This window comes from Stegodyphus dumicola, chromosome 4 (genome assembly GCF_044657685.1).
Source record: "Stegodyphus dumicola isolate Sdum_Otavi_A_Nest chromosome 4, ASM4465768v1".
NCBI classification, from domain to species: Eukaryota; Metazoa; Arthropoda; class Arachnida; order Araneae; family Eresidae; genus Stegodyphus; species Stegodyphus dumicola.
In genome coordinates, this window is record NC_140771.1 from 138,868,957 (window position 1) to 138,894,719 (window position 25,763).

The 25,763-nt window shown below is 31.2% G+C and overlaps 2 protein-coding genes across 2 annotated transcripts; both read right to left on the bottom strand.

The window, feature by feature from the left end:
• Positions 1–1,828: 1,828 nt before the first annotated feature.
• Positions 1,829–5,275, bottom strand: LOC118187936 (adult-specific rigid cuticular protein 11.9-like). Its single transcript, XM_035358237.2, has 2 exons — positions 5,125–5,275; positions 1,829–2,447 (listed from the first exon to the last, which is right to left on the bottom strand). Exons 1-2 carry the CDS (start codon positions 5,131–5,133, stop codon positions 2,031–2,033), a joined length of 426 nt encoding a protein of 141 aa, XP_035214128.1. The 5' UTR covers positions 5,134–5,275; the 3' UTR covers positions 1,829–2,030.
• A 16,010-nt stretch (positions 5,276–21,285) lies between these two features.
• LOC118187938 (adult-specific rigid cuticular protein 11.9-like) lies at positions 21,286–24,271 on the bottom strand. The gene is made up of 2 exons (XM_035358239.1): positions 24,118–24,271; positions 21,286–21,865 (listed from the first exon to the last, which is right to left on the bottom strand). The coding sequence occupies exons 1-2, from the start codon at positions 24,124–24,126 to the stop codon at positions 21,449–21,451; spliced, it is 426 nt and encodes a 141-aa protein (XP_035214130.1). The 5' UTR covers positions 24,127–24,271; the 3' UTR covers positions 21,286–21,448.
• Positions 24,272–25,763: the final 1,492 nt, after the last annotated feature.

Sequence of the window (25,763 nt, forward strand, 5' to 3'; positions counted from 1 at the left end):
CACATCCTAAAATCAATCATAATCCAGCATGAATTTAGACAAAAAAATGAAGAAAACAATGTATATTTGTACATATTTATGATCTGTTAAAATATTATTTCTGGTTTTGAAAATGAGCATATTTATTTTATTATATGTTGTTTATATAGTAAGTTTACTTTATATTTTTCGCCAATAGATGCAGCTGTTGAAAAATAGTCTTTGACGAATCAATAATCACTGCAGTTACCTCTGTTCCCTCAGTTGTTTATGCATATTAGCTTTAATTTCTGTAACAGTAGTTTGAATGCAAATTGACATTTGATACTTTCTAATGCATGGAAGAATGCATACGTCAACCTTGCCCTGTACTGGCCAACTGTTTGCTTGAAATTAAAACCAAGAAAGTTGAATTTGAAACAAGCACGTTATTTTCAGAGCATTAAATTAACTCTGAGTCCAGAATATGTTCGTAGTCCTGCCAATTTTATAATGAGACATAAGACTGCTTGATTTTTTAATACAAACTATGCACTTATCACATCATTTCTACTTTTATTATACGTTAGGGTTACGTGGAATTCTGTTTATTACTTTGGTATAATTTATTCGGCGCTACTGTTGCCTTGGTAACACTCCAAACGTCTCCTGCACAAAATAATCGTAACTATTTCCTCGCTAACATCGTTTTGACTTTAGAAAGGTTTCGTAAGAACTGCTTGCTTTCAGAAGGTGGGGAACATGCACTCCAAATAAATTAACGAGGCATATGGTATCTCATTTTTTCGCGATTTTAATTAATTCATTTCAGTACCTCATTTCTCAGTGTGTTTGTTTATTTTGTAATATTAACGTATTTAGCTTGCTTCGAAGAATAATCCTGACGCGATGTTCCAAATAGGTATATAATTCTGTTCTGTGCGCTTTTTTACAAAAAGGTATTAATGTCGTCTTATTACAATATAATTAATCTCTTCATGCCAGCATAATTTATTGCAGGCATAAATAATTATAAACATGATTAATATATGGCAGGTATGACTTTTCATTTAAAGGAAAACACATTCAAGCATTACGTAGCAAAATATAATTTTGTTAAAGGCATAACATTACCGTAAATAGTTTAAGAATGAAACTTGCAGTGATTTTAAGCAAGAAGTGTTTTAAATAGTAAACATAAATAATCATATGACAAACAAATTAGTTTTGAAAATGTTTCATTCAAAAGATTTAATTGCGAAGAAATAAGATTTACTGGCGAAATTTTCCATTGACATGGTTTTAAGTAATAAAAAAAATCAGTTTTTGAAATGCGAATAGATAATACAGCCAATTTTAATGATAAATGTTTTATAACCTGTTCTTTCAGATAACTACAGAAAAAGTCATAAATTTGTGCTCATTTTATTGCGGTATTTTTCTTTCCATTTTGTGAATGCAGAACAATTAATTTTAATTAAATTAACTGAAATTATTCTTTTACATTATCTTCAAATCTTTTCAGGTTTCAAAATTTTAAATAAAAATTCATTTATATAATAAACATGCATAATTTAATGCATGAAATATATGGCAAATTCTTAATCATAATGGTATGGAATCCTAATATTTGCGTATTTTTTTATTCATCGAAAGTACTTTTAAATAAGAAAGAGCACATTTTACTTCATTTGGCTTATTTAAATAATAGAACATTTTACTGACTAATTTATAACAGAGTCAACATTCGTAATAGACTAAACACTTTCTGAGAATAACAGAATTCTATAGATTATGTATTGTATACATAATATTTATAAATAACTTATTTATATTAAAATAATTGTTGAAGCATTCAACTAAAAATAAATGACTGTTCTTAAAAGTACGCTATTTATTTTCGATATTTACATCGTGTTAAATCTCTGCTCGTTCTTATGACACTAGGGAAGTAGCTGGATGACCAAAGTTCCAAACGGACGAAATACACAAATCTGGAGTCTCGATAGTAACAGCCTCCAAAGTGAAAAAGTCAGCATCGTTATTTTACGCCGTATTTAATAGTATCGTTTTTACCATTTAGCCATATACTGAGCCATTCCTGGCCCACCAGTCATAATGACATTTGCGCCTCCATAGTGTGCAGGGCCATACCAGGGAGCAGCAGGAGCTACAGGGGCAGCGGCTGGAGGAGCTTTGGGTGCCATAGCCGCGAGAGCTGCAGCAGCTGCGGCGGTCTTTCTATCGACAGAGATGTCTCCACTTGCTTGATAGCCTCCTGGTCCAGCAGTGTATTGAACGGTGCGAAGATCTCCGTTAGGATCAACATAACTGTAACTTCCGGCCACGTTTCCAGCGGAACCGGATTCCACTCGGCTGTGTCCGCCTGCATCTCCGGTGGCGTATCCGAAATTGTAGGCTCCACCGTGGATATTCATACCCATATTGGCGGCCATTGCGGCAGAGGCCAAAAAGAGTGGAAACAGGAGCTGAAAAAATAACCACGTGAATATTATAAACTGTCACATTAGGGAGAAGCATTTTATTTAATTTCTGGTTTTAATTTCAGTGGTTTAATAAAGTTGTTTAGTTATGAAGGGGGTAAATATTATGCAAGGATAAAGGAATAATTTGGAAGGAAAACTTTTCCGCAAAGAAAAAGAAAAATAGATATATATGATGGCAGCCCGTAATTTTGTTAGAAATTAGGTTGTGGTAGCGTTTTAATTAATTTTTTTTTTTTTTTTTTTTTTTTAAATACTGCTGGACGAAAACGATTGATTGGAAAAGAGATTTTCAATGAAAACCTCAGTGGAAATAAACATAATCTCTAGAAGAAAAATTGATATCTAATGTTTCTCAATAGACTTTTTTGTCTATTGTAATACAAAATAAATAATGCATATTTATTTTGCATTTTTCATGGTTATTGATAAAAATTTATTTTTTATGTATGAAAGATTAATGTATGTGTTTTATATATTAAGCTAGAAAATTGCTTAATTTCATGTCCATTGCATTTTTTTCTTCATTTTATTATCCGGTTAAAATTCTTTTACAGCAATATATTGCAGAATTTTGTGCATAACAGCATACAGATATTAGAAGATTTGTGATTCATTGTGCTAGTTGAGATTAATTATGTCTGTTTTCTCTGACCATTTACATTTGGTATCTTATATTCAAATAGTACACAGAAATATTCTAGACCTACAACATAATTTCCTAATTGCCTTCCCTTGTTAATTCTTCCATACACAGATATTCATTATTTTATCCGTATGCAGTTATACATATGTAATAGTTACATTTAAAAATGCATTAGTTTATGCGCAGATAACAATTAAGAAAATATAAAAAGCATATAATTAGAGTTTTATTTTTAAAACGCCTAATACATGCTTCGAATAGAAATGCATTTTGAATAATAGCAAAATTATAGAATTACAAGCAAAACCTGAGTGTATTCATAACTAGAAAAATTAAAATTAATCAAGAAGTATTAATTTCTGAGAAAGTATTAGCTTCTAAGAGAAAGCTAATTTTAATTCGTTTGACGAAATGTTGATATTCTTGAAATTTTCTCATTGTTATATGAATTAAGTGTTGGAAATATTATTTTTTAATGAGAAATTTTAGTGGTTACAAAAATTCATAATATATGGTTGTTGCCTTAAATATGCTGAGAATTTTAACTTTCCATTTGGTTAAAAAATTCTTTCGGTTTCAATTTTAAGTTGGAAAATAACAATCAAAATGAGTTATTGACAGTTTAATTATAGCTAGAAATATTTCCTAAATATAGCATTAAATATATCAATCACTATCAAATTTTCATTAATATTTGCATTAACAATATTATACAATGAAATAGTTTTCTAGAATTCTATAATCCTGCATTTGTTAACTATAATCCTTGCTTCTTTGCTTACGGCATCAAAATTTATTTATGCCTGTAATGAAAAGCAATTATAATTCAATGATAACTGATTACACGGTTTGAAATTTCTCAGATAAATGTATGCTAAATGTCTTTCAAAGAAACATTCTGTGTATTTTGGGCTCTTAAAGTTTGAAAATATTATGATGGAAATGCAGTTATGCAGTTTTAACAGAAAGATTCAAAAACAGGATCCACATTCCGAGTTCCTGATAGATGTTTTAAATTTAAAGGTAATGCGTATCGTTCTGAGAGCAGTTTAACTTTGTATGTTTTTTCCTAAATTATATTTGGAATATTTCTTCATTCAACAGGTGGAAGTGTAGTTTTTAATCCTCTGATGCTGAGACAGTAATATAACCAAATTTAAGTATAGTAAATTTTAAAGTTAGAATAAATTGTAAAATTCAGTATGTTCAAATCTCTTAAAGTTTGCAGTTATCATTTATCTAAAAGGTATACAGAATTTTATGTTCTTCGGATGAATTGCAAATTATTGTTAACATATCTTTATTGTTTGCTTTAGATGCACTAAAAAAGCATCATCCTTTGCAAGTAATCATAAATAAGGTCAGTGACTTTAATAACTTTTAAACTTATAAACCACCGCCGATTTTTATGTAAATAATATAAAAGTATCTTGTAATCTGAAGATTGCTGAGCTAAAATAGAAGAAAACTTCAGTTAAAAACGTTTTTTTTTTTCAGGAAATTAATAAATTACTATGAAAAATTCGCATCTCATCAAATGCAATAATACACTGTTTCTGATATGTTTTAGGTAACGTACTCGCGATATGAATTTTTATAAACAAAAGTTTCTAAAACTGAATAAAAGATTGGAAGCTAAAGTCTCCCTTTTAACATTCATTTCACACCTAAAGCTCAGATTCATCAGATAAGATTCTCTCATTTAAAAATCTTGAGCAAAAATGTATTCCTTGTATAATTATCCTCTAAAATCCTGTTTAATTTCATCTTTATTTAACTGAGCAAATTAAAAAATAAATCTATTTATAGGAATATCATATCAATAATTATTTAGAAATTCTAACTGAGGAATATATACAAATTAAATTCATCTAGTTCTCTTCCTCAACATTCATGATTGCAAACTTACTTTCGGTCGTAATAAAATTTCTATGGATGGCTACAGAAACATTATGAATCATTTTAAACAAGTAACTGGCTTAACAAATCGTTAAAAGGAGAAAATGATGAACTTACAAACTTCATTCTTAAGTCTCGATAAGGCTGGTACTACAGACTCCGAAAGATGTGATATGATAGACGATGAGCAGTCGGCGCTATTTATACCCGACTAAATTTTGATATATACAAACAAATTCTTGTAGAGGTATGCTTTTCATGGCCACCGTGTTTAAGAAGCATCATTAGACAGGATAAAAGAGAAATAAAATTTCGAGCAAGGTCATTTGCTTTTAAACAAGTATGGGAAGAGTATGATTTCCGCTTTGAATCAACAGCATCTTTTTTATTTTTAATTTCGAGAAAAAGAATGACTTAAGTAACAAGTATTTCTTGTTTACGCGTATTCATTATGTTATGATTTTAAGTTGTAAAAGACAACTTCCATGATAACCATCGATAATTCTCAACTTTGATTATTGATAAAAATCTAAGGGTAATTAAAAGAGACCTTTCCGACAGTGTAAAACGTGAAAATTTCCATTTTTTATAACCCAGCTATTTTTCTAGTAACGCTTACTGCATAGTCAAAATATTTTGTTTAAGAAAACTGTACATTATTATGTTAAAATAAAAATTTAATTTTTATCTTCATTATTATATTTCTAGTAAGAAATTTTGAGAAGACCTTCAAATGATAGATTTCAAGTACAAAATCACATGTAAATAAATACAGATAAACATTTTTTATACATAGAATCATTTCGAATTTACGTTGATTATTTAAAAAATTATTTAGGAATTTTTGTGAAACTAATTTTATTCTAACATATAGAGCAAAAAGTTTGAAACATTTTTTAATTCTAGAAAGTTCTAATTCTTAAAAGTTATAGCACATTATAAAACAAAATAAATACTTCAATAATTATTATTTTTTCAAGAAAAATTATCCTTTCCTGAATGATTCCCTAAATCATTATTTCAACTTTGAAGTAATGGAATTTTTCAATTTTTCGAAGCTCTGTATGTGTATTACTGTACACCAGATTGGGCAAAAGCGCAACGAATGCAGATTTTTTGATTGCTTAATCCGACCCGTTTTGAAATCTTGTGCAAAGGCATTTTCATATCTTTTCTCCTCGATTCACGCAAGCAACCAAAATCAGCAGCTTGAGTGTGCATCCGTTATTAGTGTATATGCACATGACTTACACTAACGGTCAACTCAGGCTGAGAACATTAGATATGCTTAAAAGCATGTGCATCCGTTGAAGAATGTAATTTCATCATTTCTAGCAGCTTTAATTTAGAAATTAAGCAGTGAAATGGGAATATTGTTGACATAAGTGTGATCAGAAAAGGGAGCTACGAAAAAGAAGGTTTCATCCGCGAATTTGTATTTAAAATGATGCTGCATTACGGATTCAGTTAGAACTGACTGATTTGAAGTCAGATCATTTGTTAAATAAAAGGTTTTTTTCAAGAAAAACAACACATTTTATATGATTTCTTGAATGCAGATAAATTCAAGCATTTTTCGTATTATGTCAAAAAGTATTTAGTTTTGTTTAGATCTACATACTTATCTGAGGCCGTTTAGAGACTAATATCCCATTCAGGACTAACGTCCCTTTTAGGCTAATAATAAATTTTTGGAAGATTAATTTTTGTTGTTATTACACATAACATTTTTCTGCAAGAAATAATCTCAATAACCTTCATTTGTTTTTCTCCTTATATTATCAGCAAAATTTCTCGGGTACTCCAAAATTGAATTTTAATCTATTATCTTTCTTATTAATAATTTTACTGTTTATCTTCTGTCTTATTTTAGATTTTAGAAATTTGCAATGTTTTTTAGAATAATTTACCACACTTAAGACATTAAAATGCTATGTTAAAAGACTCGAATCCTATAACAGAGGAGGAAAATTTAATTAACTTGTATAACTAATCATTGTTAATCTTTTAACCCTTCTTCTAAATTTAGATTTACTAAATTTATGAAAGCAATTTCTTTGTTTTGAATTATGTGTTGTTGAAGCCTAGCATATGCTGTTTTACATTAATTCTTTATTTAAGTAATTTAAGTGTTTATTTCCAACCGACAGACCAGAAAATTATCTTTCCTTGAAGAATTCACATTGCATGGCAAACTCTCTATAAATACATTGAATTTTCCTAGTAAACCTAATGAAGTCAATTTATTGAATTTTGGCTACTTTTAATGCAACATTCGTAGTTTTCTAATTCAGACATCATTGTCATTGATGTTTGATGCTTACTTTAACAGAGAAATCATCTATAATGTAATTAAAATAGTTGAGATAATCAAGCTAGTTTGAAATTTAACTCATCTGACCGGAAGCTGATTTGCTTAATAATATATCTTCGAATTCGACGAAGTTAAAACTTCATTATCCTACTTAACATCGCAAATTAAAACTTTAACTACACAATTGAGCTAAAGCTAATGCATCCTGTACATTTACGCAAAAACATGCTTGAATTTTGTATGAAACCTTACTCCAATAAAAGAGAAGTATTATAAATTTCTTTTCTTACTAACATTTAGTATTTAGAGGTGATATAAAACTTTTCCGAATTAAAAATAATACTAGATCACACGTAACTCCCTCACCAAAAAATTAAGTTTTTCTGCATTATAATTTATACCTATTAGAGAGCTCCGCACATGGAACTGTACATTAAATAAGAAATATGCAGGAGCTTGATTTCTCCTCCAGTATGGTTGGAAGCCTGAAAATCCTGTTCCATAGCATCATGCTCACTGCAGGGAGAATGGGTGAAACAGCGCAATCTGTCGTATTCGAAGATAATGAATGGCTGAACAAGCGAATTTAGTCTTGCATAGAATGCGTGGTTAAGATACCGATTCACAGCTTAACAAGACATCGTTCGACTGCATCCTATCAGAATTTGGATTGTATATTTGCCCACCTCCTGACATTTGGGATGTACTGGTGGGACTGATAAAAGAGTCAATGCGTATAAAGATGCCTAGAAGATATATGTTTGAAATCTTTAAATACTGGTTTTTGATTAAAAATATAAATTAACATCAAGTACTTGATATAAATACAGAGCAAACAGATTGACTGCAGAAAATTTATCATGCGCAATTTTAAAATTATTCTCTTTAGAAAATACTCAACCGCAAATTAATTAACATGAATGAATTATAATAAATCTTCAATTGTTAATTCAAAATAAAATATTTTTAAATGATTATGGCAGAATAAACTAAGATTATCTGCTTAACTCGGTATCTTTAATAAAGAAAGAGTTTAAAATAAAATGTTCAAACATTCATAGAGCCTAAAACTTATTAGTTCTGCAAGTTGTTGAACTTACTCTTTATACATCCTCCTTTTACGATTAACCAAAGGTATGACTTATATACACGTATTTAAATTTCCGATAATGTAGAATGATATAACGTAAATTGGTGTAAATAGCCACTCCTGAAACAATAATTTAATATTTTTCTCTTATTAAGTAAGATAAAGTAAATTGTTGTAATTTTTAAATTTAATTTAATTTTTCATGTAATTGATGTGTGTATGTAAGCTTTGTTACTGTGAAAAAAAACGCGTCTGCGTTTAAAGTACTTTCTCAGGCTAATTTAACACAATAATTCGTACTTCTTTAATACTTTTAAACATTAAAGGAAGAGTTTTAATTATCTTTATTTTACCTCTTCTCAATAAATTTCAGTAAAGCGTCCCAAAATTATCTCGTTTTTACTACAAACTTTAAAAGAAAACTGTATTTTTATAGGAATTTTACATGAACAATTAAGAATAAAGTATATTTTAATAGAAATTATAATTACACATGTAATGTTGGCATTTTTTATACAGGCAAGTGCGAACAGTAAATGTAGTTTACACTAATTACCTCTGCGACGTCAGTGTTTCTCATACACTCAGGTATGAGTAAACGTAATTTACATTGCTTTGCATTTCGCATTCATAACATATCTGGGAATTTTTAACTGCAACTTTACACTTCAAATCACTTATGGTATATTTTTAAACAAGGGGCAGCGCTGAGTCTCACATTGCAGTCATAATATTTTGTGTCTCTTTGCTTTCTTCATTTATCTAAGAGCAGCATGCTGCTTACTGATGAGTGATTTTGATTTGCTTTTCAGTAGGAGAGGTAATTTTAAGAAAGGTGATTTGTTAATTGCAATGGTTTTGGTTAAGTCCCTGGACGATATTTTAATTCCAGATTGTTCTTTTAAAAAACCTTGGAGCGTAACCAATGACACAAATACACGAATTTCGTTTGATATCAAGGGCTGTCAATATTTTTAAGCGAAATGATGTGTATGTTATGTCCCTGGCAATATTCTTCAACATAGAGTTTAGTTCCTAGTACAATAACATGAAAAATTGCTCGAAAACATCGTATTCTGATTATATTTCCTTTCGATAAACATGTGAATGCATGGAGAACCGAAAAAGAAAAATCTCAGTGAGAGGAAATTTCACATCTATCTCACAGAATGTTCAGACTTATTCGAAGTCATCTTTCAAACTAATTTTGTCATCTGAAAGTCTGTAAAAATTCGAAGAGTGCCCATATTCACTCAGTAAAGTTTCATATCTGAGACTTTACAGTCACATCAGTTTAATCGCCCATGAAACACTGTGCATGTTTTTTTAATTCTTTACATTTTATGCCAATACCCAAAATCAAAACACGCAAGTTTCAATAATATAACTTTATATGCTTTAATGAGACCATAAGAGTTTAATAGTATTATAAAAATCTCTAAATAAACCGCTTATCAAATACAACACAGTGTATCCAAAGAAAGCAGGTGTTTCACTAAGAATTCACTAGCAAAAAGGGAAAAAAAAATTACAAACTTTTCCAGGTCCGGTAATGTAATCTAAAAAAAAAAAATAATAATAATAAATAAAATAAATAAATAAATAAATAAATAAAACAAATTAAATATTCAGAAACTTAGAAATAAGATGCAAAATGGAAATAAGATGCTCCTACCCAGCGTATTCCCCCTTCCAAAAAAGTTAGCTGTAACGGGAGGAACACATGGTGAAAATTGCTAAGCTCTTCTACTTAACGATATTAAAATTCAAAGAAAATCAAAAATGAAGAGAAATTGAACCGACATTGGTTTGTACTCTTACTTTACAGTATGTAATCGCGCAATAATTATGTTTTACCCAGAAATTAAAATATTAAACTTAAATTATATTAGATTATCTTTGCAAAGAACTCTTGCAAAGCTACTTGGACGGTTGCTTCGTGGAAAATATTCATCTACTCAGGGGTCTTATTCGCTAAATAATAATTTTTCATCAATACAAGGACACATAAAAATGAAGCATACGTTCCTTGGCTTTGTTTGTTCATTTTCTACACGATTCGTTTTTCTACTACAGAAATAGTGTGAATTATTTGATTGTTTTCTCGTTATCGTCATATTCTCGGCAATATTCATCCATTGTTTTATTTTATCATTACTACCACTATTTACGCTCTAAAGAAAAAGTTACAAATATTGTATCACAAACTATGCTCATGCGAAAGAACGATTTTCCATTTATATGTCGCAATTGGTACACTTCTGTGCTTAGGTGAATTTAATTTTTTTTTCAGAGCAACCTCTTAAAGCAGATGAATTCCTAATCCACGTGATTCTCCAAAGTCAAAGAACTCCGCCCCACCTTTTTTTGATACCACACTTCCTCTGATTTTATTTGTTTTGGATTACATGAAGTCATTGCAGCTGATGCAACGACGATTATATCTTTCGTGAAGGTCTTTAGTCTCCTGTTGTCTCCCCGTCTTTCAAGGATATCATAATCAAAGACTTCTCTCGCGTTCCTTTTTTCTTTTTTCCTTAATATTATCTTTCTCTTCTTATTTAAAGGTAATATTTCCTGAGATGTAACGTAATGATGTTTTGATGTCTTTTGTGAAGAGTATCGCAATAATTTACTACTACTATAATATACTCTGAGATTAAAGAATTAGTTTTAACATGTGCAACTGCGTTAGAACGTTAGACGTTCTTTCCCTTTTAAGAATAACTAAATTGTTTTAGCGGAACCTAAAATCAAGGAGTCTGAAGTTTTTGTATCACAGAGCATGCCCACAGCAACCGGTATATTCACAATAATGGAATAAGTGCTACATACTTTCCCAAAACATATTTATAGATAAATACAGTTATAAATGCATAGAATATCTATGATTCCGAAAAAGAAAGTGAGTTGTCGAATGATGAAAAATGGTTTGTTTTACGTTTATTGCAATAAAACTTTAATCAATAAACAAACTGAATAACAAAACTGAATTAAATAAATTTATTTTAAAATTAATTTTAACAACTAAGAATTTAGTACGGATTTTGCCATTGATAGCTTTAAATAATGTTGCTCATACGGCTTTAAGTTTTAGCAGTGGTTTAATTTCGATATTACGACATCAAAGAAAAAAATATATCAACTCTTCCTGGAAATAAAAGAAAATGATGTAAATCACCTTAATAGTCGATATTTCGGGGCCATAAAAAACCACTAATGATAAGGGTATCACCACATTTTGTCGTTTCTCAAATAGAGCTATAAATAATTAACATCTTATCAATTGGGATCATACAGTGAAAGGGTTAAGAGAGACAGGTTGAGTGAAAATAAGCCCGCGGATACAGGGCAGAATGTGTCTTAATTAGGTAAAGGATAAAATCTTAAATATACATCTATAAATCATTCATTATGAAGCTATGCTTTGTAATTAAAGGTTGGATGAAGTTTCGTTTTTTTAAATCTGAATCCTTCATTTTTTTTTTTTTTTTAATCTGAAATGTTCTCAAGTCTTTTGAATCTCGACATATAAGAATAATAATTAAGAAAAATAATAATTGCGAAAATAAAGCTAATAATAACTAAGCTTCTGTTTAATATTTAAAGTTTTCAAGTAAAGCAAGATTTCATATTTGCTTTTTTTGAAAAGCAAATTTAAGAATACAATTTTTAGAAATACAGCTAATTATATTAAATTATAATCAAAATTCTTGAAACTTTATTTTTTCAGCATAGTTAGACAAAATAAATTTGAGTATTAGTTCAAATTTATTATATTTTCTAATATATTTTGAATCAATGTAATTATGGAGCAGAGAGGATTATTCCAATGGTTGAACGCTAAATTTGGAAGGTTGCTAGCTGATGTTGGTACTACAGGTCCACTTAAATAATTTGCTATTTAAGTGAATTAATTAGCTATTTTTTAGTATTGCATATATATAACTTTAGAATTAAATGTTAATAAAACTAGCATTCCAAAGTTTGCAATTATTTTTTTATGTTAGATTCGAATTACAGAAAAGAAGAATCGAGTCTTTTAATTCCAGATTTTTTCATTGGAATGGAAGTTCACTTCCATTCGAGGAATTTGCATAAATGCCACGTCTCTATTTCTAATACATCTCTATTGTAAATTCAAGAAAACAAATTGTCTGCAGATAGTTCGAATACCGGCTGTTTATCGCAGATGTTGAATAAATACTGAAACATAAAAAAAAAATATTGATGAATAAGGATGATGATCCTGGATTGTTAAAGTGAAGTGAATCAAATCCATCAACCGGTAATTGCAAAACCTTAGTTTTTAAAAAATCATATTTATTAATATCATTTACGTATATTTGTAATCATTTCATACTAACAGATAAATAAATCTGCTGTAATTTTAAAATAAATATGTCATATAAGCTATTATTTTTATCAGCCAAATTCTGAAAAATTATTCTCTAGAATGTTCTGCAGCAAAAGGAAAATATGCCCGAATTCGGTTCGTGAAAAATCTCTCTATTTTTAATTTTGCTTTTCTTAGCAGTGAAAATGTGTCCTTATGTAATTACTGTATTAAACGGAAAACAATTACGTATTTACGCTTTGTTCTCGAAGAATGCTTTGACAAAATAAAGAATATGATATTTAATATTACCAATTTTCAAAACAGGTGTTGTTGTTCTAATGTCACTTGTCTGATGTAATCAGAACAAGCCTCTCACGAATTATTATCGTGGCAAGGAATACTATAATGTGTCTGTAGTTGGTCAGAACCGACACATAGGTGATAATCTGACTTTATACTCCTTTCCGCGCCAGTTTTGAAAGAGAGCACTTCGGGGCGCGGATTCGAATGTATCCCATCCCCCTTACCCTACCTCCAACTTTTCGAGAGGACTTTCGTTTCGCCGCATGTTTCGAGTGCCTCCGTGCCGCAAGGCACTCTTCATTTACAAGTATCCATGCCTTCTCTGGGATTCCAATCCGGGTCCTTCGGTATAGCAATTAGAGTCGCTAAACACTTTACCGTTTGGGCGGCTCAAAATAGGCTACCATCTTTACTGTAATTACATAACAATAACTGTATTTGAACAGGATTAAGTAAATCTTTGGCTTCGCAAAACAGACACAATGACTTGGAGGTGTCCTCCACGACAATAAAAACATTGTTGTTGTCTTACAGGTATACTTGCCAAGATGCGATGTATAGACTTCCTTTCGTACTTTCTAAGATCGATGTATAGATTGCCTTGCATAACCTTCACAATTTCCTAATTATTTCAACTTTTAAGGCTGTTAGTATCATGTAAGATATACGTGAAATTTTAAACTTTTCAGTACCATCATTAAGAAAGAGTTGTGCTGCTTTTACTAATGACGTATCTTTCGGTTTGGAAACATCTAAAGGCTTTCATTCTGCTTTTTACTCCATACTACGTTCCATACTCCACACTCCGCATAGACTGTTGGTATGTATGTTTAGAAACTCAAGTTAAATATCAGTCAAATACAAATACTCTTTAAAATGCCTAATGTCAATGGCAGCTGTGTTATATTAATAATCTGGTTGGGCATAACTTGACGGAATTATAACTATTGATAAATCTAAAAAATTAATTAATTCTTATTGCTTTCGATACATAAGTAACCAAGTACACAAAATCAAAAGGAAGTTTCATTACGGGATATCACTTTCAGAGCACATATCTGTTTTTCAAGAAAATAGTTTAAGGAATGTTTCCGTTTATATCCGCAGCATAGGTAGCCATACACAAGGCAAGGAAATACGGCAAAAATGGCATCCAAAAATACTTCACTTCACAGTCTGAAAATAGTTCACAATGGAATTTCCTCAAATATTGAGAAAAGTGTCTAATGAGTAGAGTATACCCAGAATTCTTGAACTCGACAAAAAACCTTTGTCAGCTGTCGCTAGCCGGTTCACTCTGCGACGACTTTCCGCTGTTGATATAACTTACTTAATTAGCTTTAAACTTCTTTAATAGTAATTCTTTAATAGTAATTGCTTCATGAATACTCAGGCCTAAACCAAAGCTTATTTAGGCGCTGGTTACTTTCTATTTAATATTTTAATTTGCCTCCAACTTTTTGTTCCAAATTTCTCTCATACTATGAAGATTTGATTTTTTCTTACTGTTTTTAGTTCTGTGTAACCACCAGGCCTACATGTTAATGGAAAGGTTTTACTTAAAATCGTCATTTGAGTTATTGTAATTCTACTTAAAATTTACAACCGGACGCCATGTTGTTTGACTACCTTTCTGGCACTATAATCAGTTACTTTAACCAGTTCACCGTTTGCCCCGAGAGAAATACGTTCACAGAAAAGGCATCGTCATCCGTTAGCGTCGGCAGACTCTCGTCGGGGTGAAATTTGGTCTGAACCGTAACCCCCAAGACACATACGACGCAGCGACGTTTTTCCAACCCCCACAGAATGAGTCGAAAATCAAAAGGGGTGATTGAAGGGTTACTTATCTTCTCAGCGGTGTTGCATTAGGATCACAGCGGGGCTGTTTCAGGAAAGTAAAGGATGGGGACACTTTCTTCGACTAGCTACCCCCTCAACATATCTTATGGGATCCACAACAGCTTTCTCCTTTTCTATTAACGGACAAAGGGATTTGAATGCTATCCTTTCAATTCTTAACGATTCAATTCTTCTCTTTTGTTATAGGCCATCAAGAAAATAATAAAACAAAATTCAAGGATATTTCAAATACTAGCTAATGCCCTTATTTTTACGTTATATAAAGCTTTTTCTTGATAATTAAAAATTACATTTACATTGCAATAGATTTGGGGTTAGGTACAGGAAATGGAAGTGGGGTGGGTGCAAAGGGAAAAATATCTGCTCTAAGGATTACACCAGTCTTTGTGTTTTATGTTGCTCCTTAGGGGGTCGTTATTCACCATCCTTCAGTGTGACAAGTACGCTGTTCAATCTGATTCGAACAGAACTTCTAAATAGGCTTTCACAGGTGGTGAAAGGGGGAAAGAAATATTCTGAACCCAGTTTTAGACACAAAAAGTTTACCTTTGGATGCGAAAAATGGCACGAAATGTTTACGATTTTCCTAACGGCGAACTGGTTAAAATAAGTACTTCAAAGCCGTTTCCAGTCCTCCTTATCTGTCACTCTGCGTGTTGTGATAACCGCACAGCACTTATTTTCTCCGCATTATCTGAGACTATAATCCAAATCAATCGTCATTCGCGAGCTTTTAATGAAGTGAAGCACGCTAAACGGATTGAAGAAAACCTTTAGGTGACTGAAATCATCTGCTCTATCTGTAGATTCTGTGGCAACGCTCTTGTTGTAGTATCTATGATTTCCATGGTGACGGAAAATAACCTTGAAATTCCTATTTTAAAGTAACAGAATATATGAGTTGATAGAAGTTTATAAATGCGAAAATACACAAGTGTTGTGGGAAAAAAAATTAAAAACATTTGTCTTCTGAGAAGAATTTATCGCATATTGTTAGAAAAGAATCTACTACACCTATTTTATTTTTGTTACTTTTATTTTCGTAACTTATTCTTGTTCGCCTTTCTCATAATACAGTTATCATCCAAGTTATCATCTAGGCTTTGATAACGGTTTCAAAATGATGGAAATGTCATTAGACATTAAAGTATGGGTCGCCAACGAGTTACAATGCCGAATGACGACCAGTGCTTGGCAGTAACTACCAAACGAAGCAGAGGGAGCACAGCATCATACCTATCTTCAACCATAGGTAAGACAGTTTCAAGGCAGTGTAGAGACGTTTGGTACAGATTGGTCTATATGCTCGCAGGTCTGTTAGATGTGTTTGACTCGCGCAAACTCACTGTCGCCGGTTAGCCTGGAGTAGAGAACATGCAATAAGAACATCGTCACAGAGGACTTGTGTGATGTTTTTTGACGAGTTCCGGATTAGTTTGCAGTCTGATTCACGTTGGATTTTCATATGGAGAACTCCAGGTACCCGCTACCACCACCAAGACAACATCACTGAACGACACCATTATGGTGGTGCAGGTTGCTCGTTTGGGATGGAATTCTACTTGGCTACAAAACAGATCAACGAGTTCATATCGGAACCATAACAGACCAAATATATCGGACATCATTCTGGAACAACATGTATATTTGTTTAGGGGTACCATGGGCGCAGAATTTGTGTTTGTGGATGACAGCGCTCGTCCTCACCGTGCAATTATTGTAAAGGAATGCCTTCAATCTGAGTATATCACCCGTAAGGAATGGCCAGTATTCTTACCTGACTTGAATCCGATACAGCATGTGTGGGATATACTTGGCCGACGAATTGCAGCCCATCAAGCACCTCCTACATGTGTACAGGAACATGTACATGTGTACAGAAAGCCTTGCTTGCGGAGTGAAGTTAATCTTCCCCAAGATCAGCTCGATAATTTGATACTCAGCATGCCTAGGAGTTGCATGGACTGTATTTCAGGTTCTGGGAGACATACAATGTATTAACCATCATACCAACCGTGTAACGTTAAGTTTTTGTAAGAGAGATATTTTTTGTAATTGCTTCCGGAAGCAAAAATCGTAGTTTTTATGAATGGTGTCATACGCACAGCATCGTTTTTGTTCTTTATCTTTCGTTCAATAAATGGGCTTTATGAATAAGCCCCGTTTTGTTTTCTTTCTGAACCTTTATATATCGGAGCTGGCATTATCCTTAATTTATGGATATGAGTGTATTTCGGGTATCATATTTCAACCGCTCTTGAATCCATTTGGAGATTTCTTGCGTGACGTCTGCATGTACGGACTTTTTTTCCAAAATTGATTGTAAAATGGATTTGATTTGGAGTTAAAAGGAATTTTTTGTAACGTCTGTACGCATTTATGTATGCATATATGTATCTTGCATAATTGAAAATTAATAAGCCGCAGAACGTGGAAATTTTGTACATGGGACTGCTGTAACGTCGCGTTGTGTAATTTTTTCATATATATATGTGTGTGTGTGTGTTTGAGATAAAAAATATGTAAATCAGCTTTATAATTCATTTGAACAATAGGCTTTTCCATTTCCTCATTTTTAATTTTAGTTTTTCCTCTGTGTATTCTAAAAATAGCAATAACGTTCTTGGACTGCGTTATTTCTAAATCAATCTATAATACCTCGCTTGCGTTATACTTATGATGTAGCTAACTGGGAACTTGAACTCAAGATTTTGAGAACTGAAACTTTTCTAACCCAAACCAAAACCTTCCTCTTAGCGATCTTCCATATTGCATAAATGCGCAAATAGCTTCTACCTTTGTTGCAGCTTGGACGCTGTTTCGCTTTGCTCTCTTCCTACTTCAATAGTATTCAAAAATGAAAAATGTTCTTGAGTAGATACGATTAGTAAATTGTGGCCAAATATGTCAATTGAAATACTAGGCTGCCAAGTTTCCTCTACAATATGAATTTACTATCTATCCTATCTATGTGATGCACAATCAATATTTCTGCATTTCTACATTTCAGTATTCCTACATAAGTACTTCTCTAAATTTATTTTCATTACATATATATTATATGTAAGATAAAAAATATTGTGGTGTGTTGGTGTATTTAATTATGGCAAAACACACGAGGGCTATATGCCTAAGGGGAGGGATGCCTTCGTGGAGGACTTTCTAAGGGAAACTGGCTCGTATACACGTTACCCTAAAAGATAAATTATAATTTAAATTAGCACTAGCCTCTTAATGCACAAACTAAATTTACTCTCGGTATTCCAAAAACAGTAATCTTATTCTGCATAGCGTCATTTCGAGACTAAGCCTTATCGTATGACTCTTACATGCCACTAATGATGTAAGTGGAGCTAAAACTCAAACAGCTAATAGTAACTTTACAGCAGTATTGATTATCCAATAAAATGCATTTACAATCAAAACTAATTACGTCTTAATTTAGATTTCATCCTGAGCACAACGCACTTGTTTTCTACACTTAGGCCTAGCTGGACTACTGCCTGTTGCTCTCTTTTTACTGCAAAGATGTCAAAAATGTAAATATTTCGAAATAGGTACAATTAGTGTACCGGGTTGTTTGTGGCCGCAACATCTTTACTGAAATTGAAGATTTAATCTGCCTCGGCTGCCAGTTTCTTATTCATTATTGGATCAATATTCTGTGCAATCAAAATTCTTGTTGTTCATTACAGATACAGCATTCCACATTATATTCAGTCTACGTGATATGCCATGATTAGCTCTACTTATTGGTGCATTCAGTTTTTCTACAACATCATTACTTCTAGAATTTTACTTCATCACAATGACAAAATGCCAATTTTCGCGCACTTACGTAACTGCGAATGTTTACCTTAAAATACTTACCTGAAGTAAGCATAGTTACATTATTTATAGCAGAATGTGATTTTTCTTGCAACACTTGCGTACGTGAGATTATACCAAGTCACCATTTCTTCAAAAGTGTTTAGCAGGTACTGCATAGGTTTGTTCAGCGAAAAGTAATTGTACTTGAAATTCGAAGTATCCGAGAGCGTGTGTTAATTTAAACGAGATATTTCAAACAATTTTGTTTGTATCGATACCTTTAAAAGAATAGGTTTCCTGATCGACCCCCTCATATTTTGCTCTACATTACAGAGTATACATCATAATCATTATATAAATTATTGCGCATACATAACAATTACACTAAAATGTGAAGAAAGTTTTGAAACAAATGGTTTGTTAGGTTTATGTTTTTTTTTTCTTTTTTTATATTCTTATTATTTTGATTTTACAAATATTATCAACAACCTTTCAGACACAAAAATCTCAGATTCTATAATTGCATAAAACTTCGATTTTAATGAATGTGATAAATGCTCTTCATATATTAATGCAATGCTTTGAATATTTGGCATAAAATTACTTAGCTTAATTCTTAAATCATTTCGCTCAGAAATATTCAACCTTTTTTTTTTTTTTTTTTTTTTTTGTTTGTTTGTTTTTCGTAGTTTACTGTATCTTCGCTTTTCCGTTTCTCTACCAGAATGAAAATTAGTTTGAGAGCATTTAGGCTGAGGGTTCGGAATTTGGGACACAGAGTGTTTCACAACCTCAAGGCTAAATTACTAGGTTTCGCTAGCTTTGATAAGATTAATAATTCTTCGGCTTTACTTTATAACTACTAATATGTAAATTGTCACGCCGGTGAGAAATTTTGAGCTAACTTTGCGTTTAACCAGTTGTGTAGTCTTTGACTACTAGATTTAGTTTGAATTTGAAATTGACTGTTACTTTTACGTTGTCTAGTCACATGTGGTGGTTGAACTCCTAACGCACGAGAAGAGCATTTCATATTCAAGAAGTTTTAACGTGAAAAATAACGCCTTTCTAGTACGTTACAAGTTCTTTTCAGACGAAGTGATAAGTCTTTTAGGAGTTTGATGCTAGCTTATGCTACTAAATATAACCATGTTCTATAAAGTTATTGACGTGACTAGATCCTGATACCAGTAGATAAAAAGAGGGGAAAATCAATGATGTTGGTCTGGTAATAATATTAATTTCGGAATATTGCTCACAGATGACTTAAATTTTGAAACTTAGCGTACCGATGCGTTTTGAAATAGACTTGACTTATTTATAAGATTAAGCTTTATATTAATAAAGAATAATTATGAGTTTTATTAATACTTTTTTTTATAATCAATGGGACTTTGATTATGACTATCAGTTGCTGATGCCTCTTCGGCCATCGACCCCTTATCTAATCTTTACCATCATAGAACCCTTTTAAAATTTCATCAACCTTCAAGGGATATGTATCGACCCCATTGGGAATCCTTGCATTTAACTGTGATCAAAGTATTATCCAAGAAGTGTTTTAAGTGAGTCTTTTAACATCTGTCTTGCAGCTCAAAAGTAATTATTTGATCTATTTATTCACGTTTCCCTTGCTAGATGTTTTTTTAAAGCATTTTATTGCTTATTGAGTATTTAATAGGTTTCATTTAATATATAATTCAGTGGATATATAAATATACACTATCATAAGAGATGTTCTTGTTAGTAATATTTAGAATACAATAAAATACTAATAATATTGACTTTAATTACATTTCGACATGAAAATTCAAAAGACAATTTAAAATTTGGCATGCGTTTCAAATTAAAAGCAAGTTTGACAATATTCTGTTAGATCAAGATCTAACTTTAAATATTCCGAATTTTCAGCTACTTCTTTGTTTTTTTCGCATTAGACACAGAGAGATAAGTGTTTTTTCCTAAGCATTATTCCGAATTAATAATTATTTAAAATTTACATAATTATTTATTCAATTTTAAATTGAATTTATGATTAAAATTGTTAACATTAATAGTAAAGAGATTTAAATTATTATAATTACTATAGATATCTGAAAAGAAAATTTTTATACATGTCCCGAATTATGTATGTGGATAAAAAGAAGTGTAAAATATTTAAGAGCAATTATTATGCGTTCAAATATAAATATTTTGTGTGTGATTGGTTGCATTAAATATATTTAAGAAAGTTATAATGATGAAATATTCGAATAATAATTCTCAATCAGTTTATTCTAACAGATCTAACTATGATTCTAATTAATTTGTAATCATAATTACTTGATATGTGGTCACAAATTTTACCATTTTTCAAATTAATATCTATCCTCTCAGCATTAACAGTTGTAACGTAAGTCACTGAACAAACATTTGAGTTCCAGAAATTTACCTGCTAATCCAAATATTATTACATACCCGAAAAAAAATTCCATTTGCTTTAATGGTAGCGTGGTTCATATGAAAATATCTTACCATTATTTGAAATTATACTGTTACACATAATACATAAAAAAGCACTTTGTGTTTAAAAATATTATTTTATTTTCTGTATTTACATTTTCTTTAATGCCTAAATATGGCACAATATCTTGTAATGGCTCGTGACATATACTTCTTGTCTTCAAAAAATTGAAGCAGCCGAGCTCTATATCCAAGCACAGCGAAAATATATTTTAACCTTTTACCATTTGGCCATGTACTGAGCCATTCCAGGCCCTCCGGTCATAATGACATTTGCGCCTCCATAGTGTGCAGGGCCATACCACGGGGCAACAGGAGCAATAGGGACAGCGGCTGGAGGAGCCTTGGGTGCCATAGCGGCGAGAGCAGCAGCAGCTGCGGCTGTTTTTCTGTCTACAGATATGTCCCCACTTGCTTGATAGCCTCCTGGTCCAGCAGTGTATTGAACGGTGCGAAGATCTCCGTTAGGATCAACGTAACTGTAACTCCCAGCGACGTTTCCAGCGGTACCGGACTCCACTCGGCTGTGTCCACCAGCATCACCAGTGGCGTAACCGAAATTGTAGGCTCCACCGTGGATGTTCATGCCCATATTGGCGGCCATGGCGGCAGAGGCCAAGAAAAGTGGAAGCAGGAGCTGAAAAATACAGAGATTCCTTCGTTTAAAATTACTGGAAAATAGCGTTTAATTTTAATTCATCTTTATTATAAAGATCTAAACTAAACTAAATTTTGAAATTCCGGAAAAGGAAAATTTGAATTTCGAATGCATTTGTATGAAAATTAAGCACTAAAAGGAGATGTAAGTAAAGAAACTGTTCTGATGGATGAACTGTGATAGGCAAACTGATATCAAGAAGATAATCATCAATAATAACTATAAACTATACCTAAAGCAAAACATTCGCCTTTTGCAGATTACTTCATATTCATCTGATTTAAGATGCAGTATTAATTTGCCTCGAATCGAGGTATTTTACATTAAACAATGATTCATAAACTCATGAAACTTTTCTTGTTGAAACAATGATTTCCAACTGTTATATACTGGCAGAGAAGGGGAGAATAATGTGTGGTTTTTGTGCTGTACAATAACTGTGCTTTATAATTTATTAAAATTTCACATAGTACATAGTATTAATAAAATACAACCATAGTAAAATCTTATGAAACAAAGATATTCTCTTTATATAATTTGAAAAGATTTATTTTTGTTAATTTACAGGAATTATGGCTAAAGTATGTTTCTATTAGCAAACTTAATGCTAATAAAATATTCTTTAAAAATAAATATTTAAAAGAATTTAATTTTTTATGCAATCTGATATCGCTTTGGAGTTAAACAGCTACTGTAGTGTTAATTTCTAAAGCACATTTAGTACAAATAGCAACTGCAATTTTTAAAGTATTTTCCAGGCAGAATTCTGAATTCAGATAATAACAACAGAAAGATAATGCTAAAATAGAAAGATAATGCTGAACAGAAAGATAATGCTAAAATGAAACTTAACTATATTACTAAAAGTATCTTACTTACTATTTCTTAAAAGTTACTATTAAACTACAGTTATTTTAAAGTTACTATTTCTTAACTGAAATGTTATATAATTATTATTAAGAACTAACTACAATATTCATTTTATAAATTTTAATAATTTTAGGCATAAAGTTTATAAGGTATTTCTCCCACGTTCTTGGCGTGCCTTCGTGGTGTAGTGGTTCTGTAGGCTGGGCAGGTATTCCAGAAGTGTTCGGGCGCCACTGTAGAGACATTGGGATTTTCGGAAGCCGGAGAGATGAAAAATTAGCAATCGTCTTCACCGGGAATCGAACCACGGGCCTCTAGAGTACCGGCTCAGCGTGCAGAACCACTACACCACGAAGGCACGCAAAGAAGGTGGGAGAAATACCTTAGTATAAACTTATAATTAAAGTTTTACAAATTTTTTCTGAATCATTCATAATTTCACAAATATGTACGTCAGTTAGTTGAACTAGGTAATTTAACGCTTTCATTTGTTATTCCGTATGATTAGTATCACTTTTAGTTTTATTGAAAAATTGCCCAGAGATCTGAAAGTACTGGAGTGCGATATAAAGTGAAATTAAATGCAGAAACAGTGGGAAAAGTCATTTAAATATCAGAATTTATATTATTAATCGTACTATTCATAAGACAATTATTAGCTATAATTACATATAATTACAGGGTAATAATTATTAGTTATAGGATAATAATTACTATAATATTTAGGTGGAGAATTTTCTTAATAAGTAGTTTAAATATTAAACAAATGTTTGTACATACTCATCAAAAACAATTAAATTTCAACCTCTTTGCAGCAAGTGTGTGCTTTAGAATCTCTCTTTAAATATTTAAATTTTAAATATTCTACAAGCTCTTTAAATATTTAATTATATTATTTTCTTTAACCTCATAGAAATTACTCCCATGATTTCTAAATTTTAAAAATAAATTTTAAAGTAAAATATAATTCGCAATAGTAAGTATCATATATGATCCGTATTTACGAATGCCTAAAGAATTTGTCTCTTCAAAGATGAAGTAATGATAAATAAACAGCATTTAAATTAATTTCTACACAGAACATTATATACATATAATGTTCTATATAGATATGTAATGTTCTAACATATATAGTATATATAAAGTTCTATATAGATATATAATGTTCTGTATAGGTATATGATGTTCTATATAGATATATAATATTCTAACATATTTAAACTGAAAATAAACACAGTAACTTAAAAACGTAATAAATTCGTATGGATAAAAAATAACGAAATGTCTAGTTAAGTATATGCATAAATAATCAGCATTCTTAAAATACATAGTAAATATAAATTACGGATTTGTAAACTTACAAATCTCATGATCGGTCTAAGATGGCAGGTTGAGATGCTTGCTGTACACCTGAAGAAGTAGGAATAATTTGAAAGTGTCTGCTGTGGACGTATTTATATCCAAATTCGTTGTCTAATTTTCTTGCGCATTCCATTCATAAATTTATTTACAAACAAACGCACGTGATAGAAGTGTGTTTCTCATGGTCGTCGCATCCAATAAAATGAGGACCAAAAAGAAATGGAATGTCGAACAAGGTCATATATAGATTAGTAGGAAGTTCAATCACTTCCGTTGCATCTCTTTTCTTTTTTGCATATTTTTCTCTATTAGCGCAGTTATTCATGGCCGATATTAATTGAAATTGACATATTTGCACAATTTGCAATTAGGCTTACCATTTCATCATTTTCTAATTCAAAAGAATTGATGTTATACTAATAGTCTTTGGACTTTATAAGTTCTTGAACATTAATTGTCCCGGAATTTTAACTAAAATATTTCTCTTGTATATACAAAGTTTTTAATCCAGTATTTGTAATTTTAAAATATGAATGTTTGAAAAACTTGCATTATTTATGCTGAAAAGAAATTTTAAATTTTTGAATGAAAATGCGTTTCAAGCCGCACACAAATTTAATATCATTTTACATAAATAATAATTAATAATCTCACATAAGTAATAATCTCACATAAGTAATAAGTAATAATCTCACATAAGTAATAATTGTTATTTTAAACCCTAAAAATATCTAAACGTTCTGGAAATATTTCGAAGGCTAAAGATTAATCATACTATTGTTTAAATCTTCATTAATAATTGAACCATTCGTATTTTAAAGACTCTAATTGAAAATAAAAATGTTAACTACCTTTAATAAAAGCTTAGCTTTTCCAAACGTTTACACTTGTATCATAAAAATAACTATTTTGGGGCAGCTATTCATGCATAGATAAATTAATTGATAATTATTACATGTTTCACAATCACAGTTTATAACAATCTGTCTCGAAATCCAGTATTTATAACCATCAATTATATTACTTTTCCTCTACCTTCTCTCTAATATCAGTATTTATGTATAATTTCAGATGAAAATCAAATCGGGGAAGAAAGTTGGTGTATTTAATTATGGCAAAGCACACGAGGGCTATCTGCCTAAGGGGAGGGATGCCTTTCGTGGAGGACTTTTTAAGGGAAACTGGCTCGTATACACGTTACACATGGGGAAAACCACGAAAACGCCCATGCAGCCAGCCCGTTCGCGGGATTCGAACCTCGGACCGAACTACCAGTGTTCAGCGACTTTACCGCTCGGCCGCTGGTGGGCCCCGGGGAAGAAAGAATTCGCTATCTAAGAAATTTTCTTTATTAGACCAACAGTTCATGATGAAAAGTGTCTCCAGTCAATAAATGTTTCTGATGATTTCTAAAAAAATAAATTTTCTTCCAATTGTAATATTATTCTGTACATCAGCTGATTTAGAAGGTCATTCATATAATTTTAAACTAAATTTATTCTTTGTTTTACTCATTTTTGTCTGTAGTCTTAGGAATGTTTTAAATAATACTTTAATTTACTAACAGAAGTAACGGAATTGAAGTAAATGTAATTTTAACTTTATTTTTTTTCTCAGTTACTGACTTCGATGATAACTTACAAAA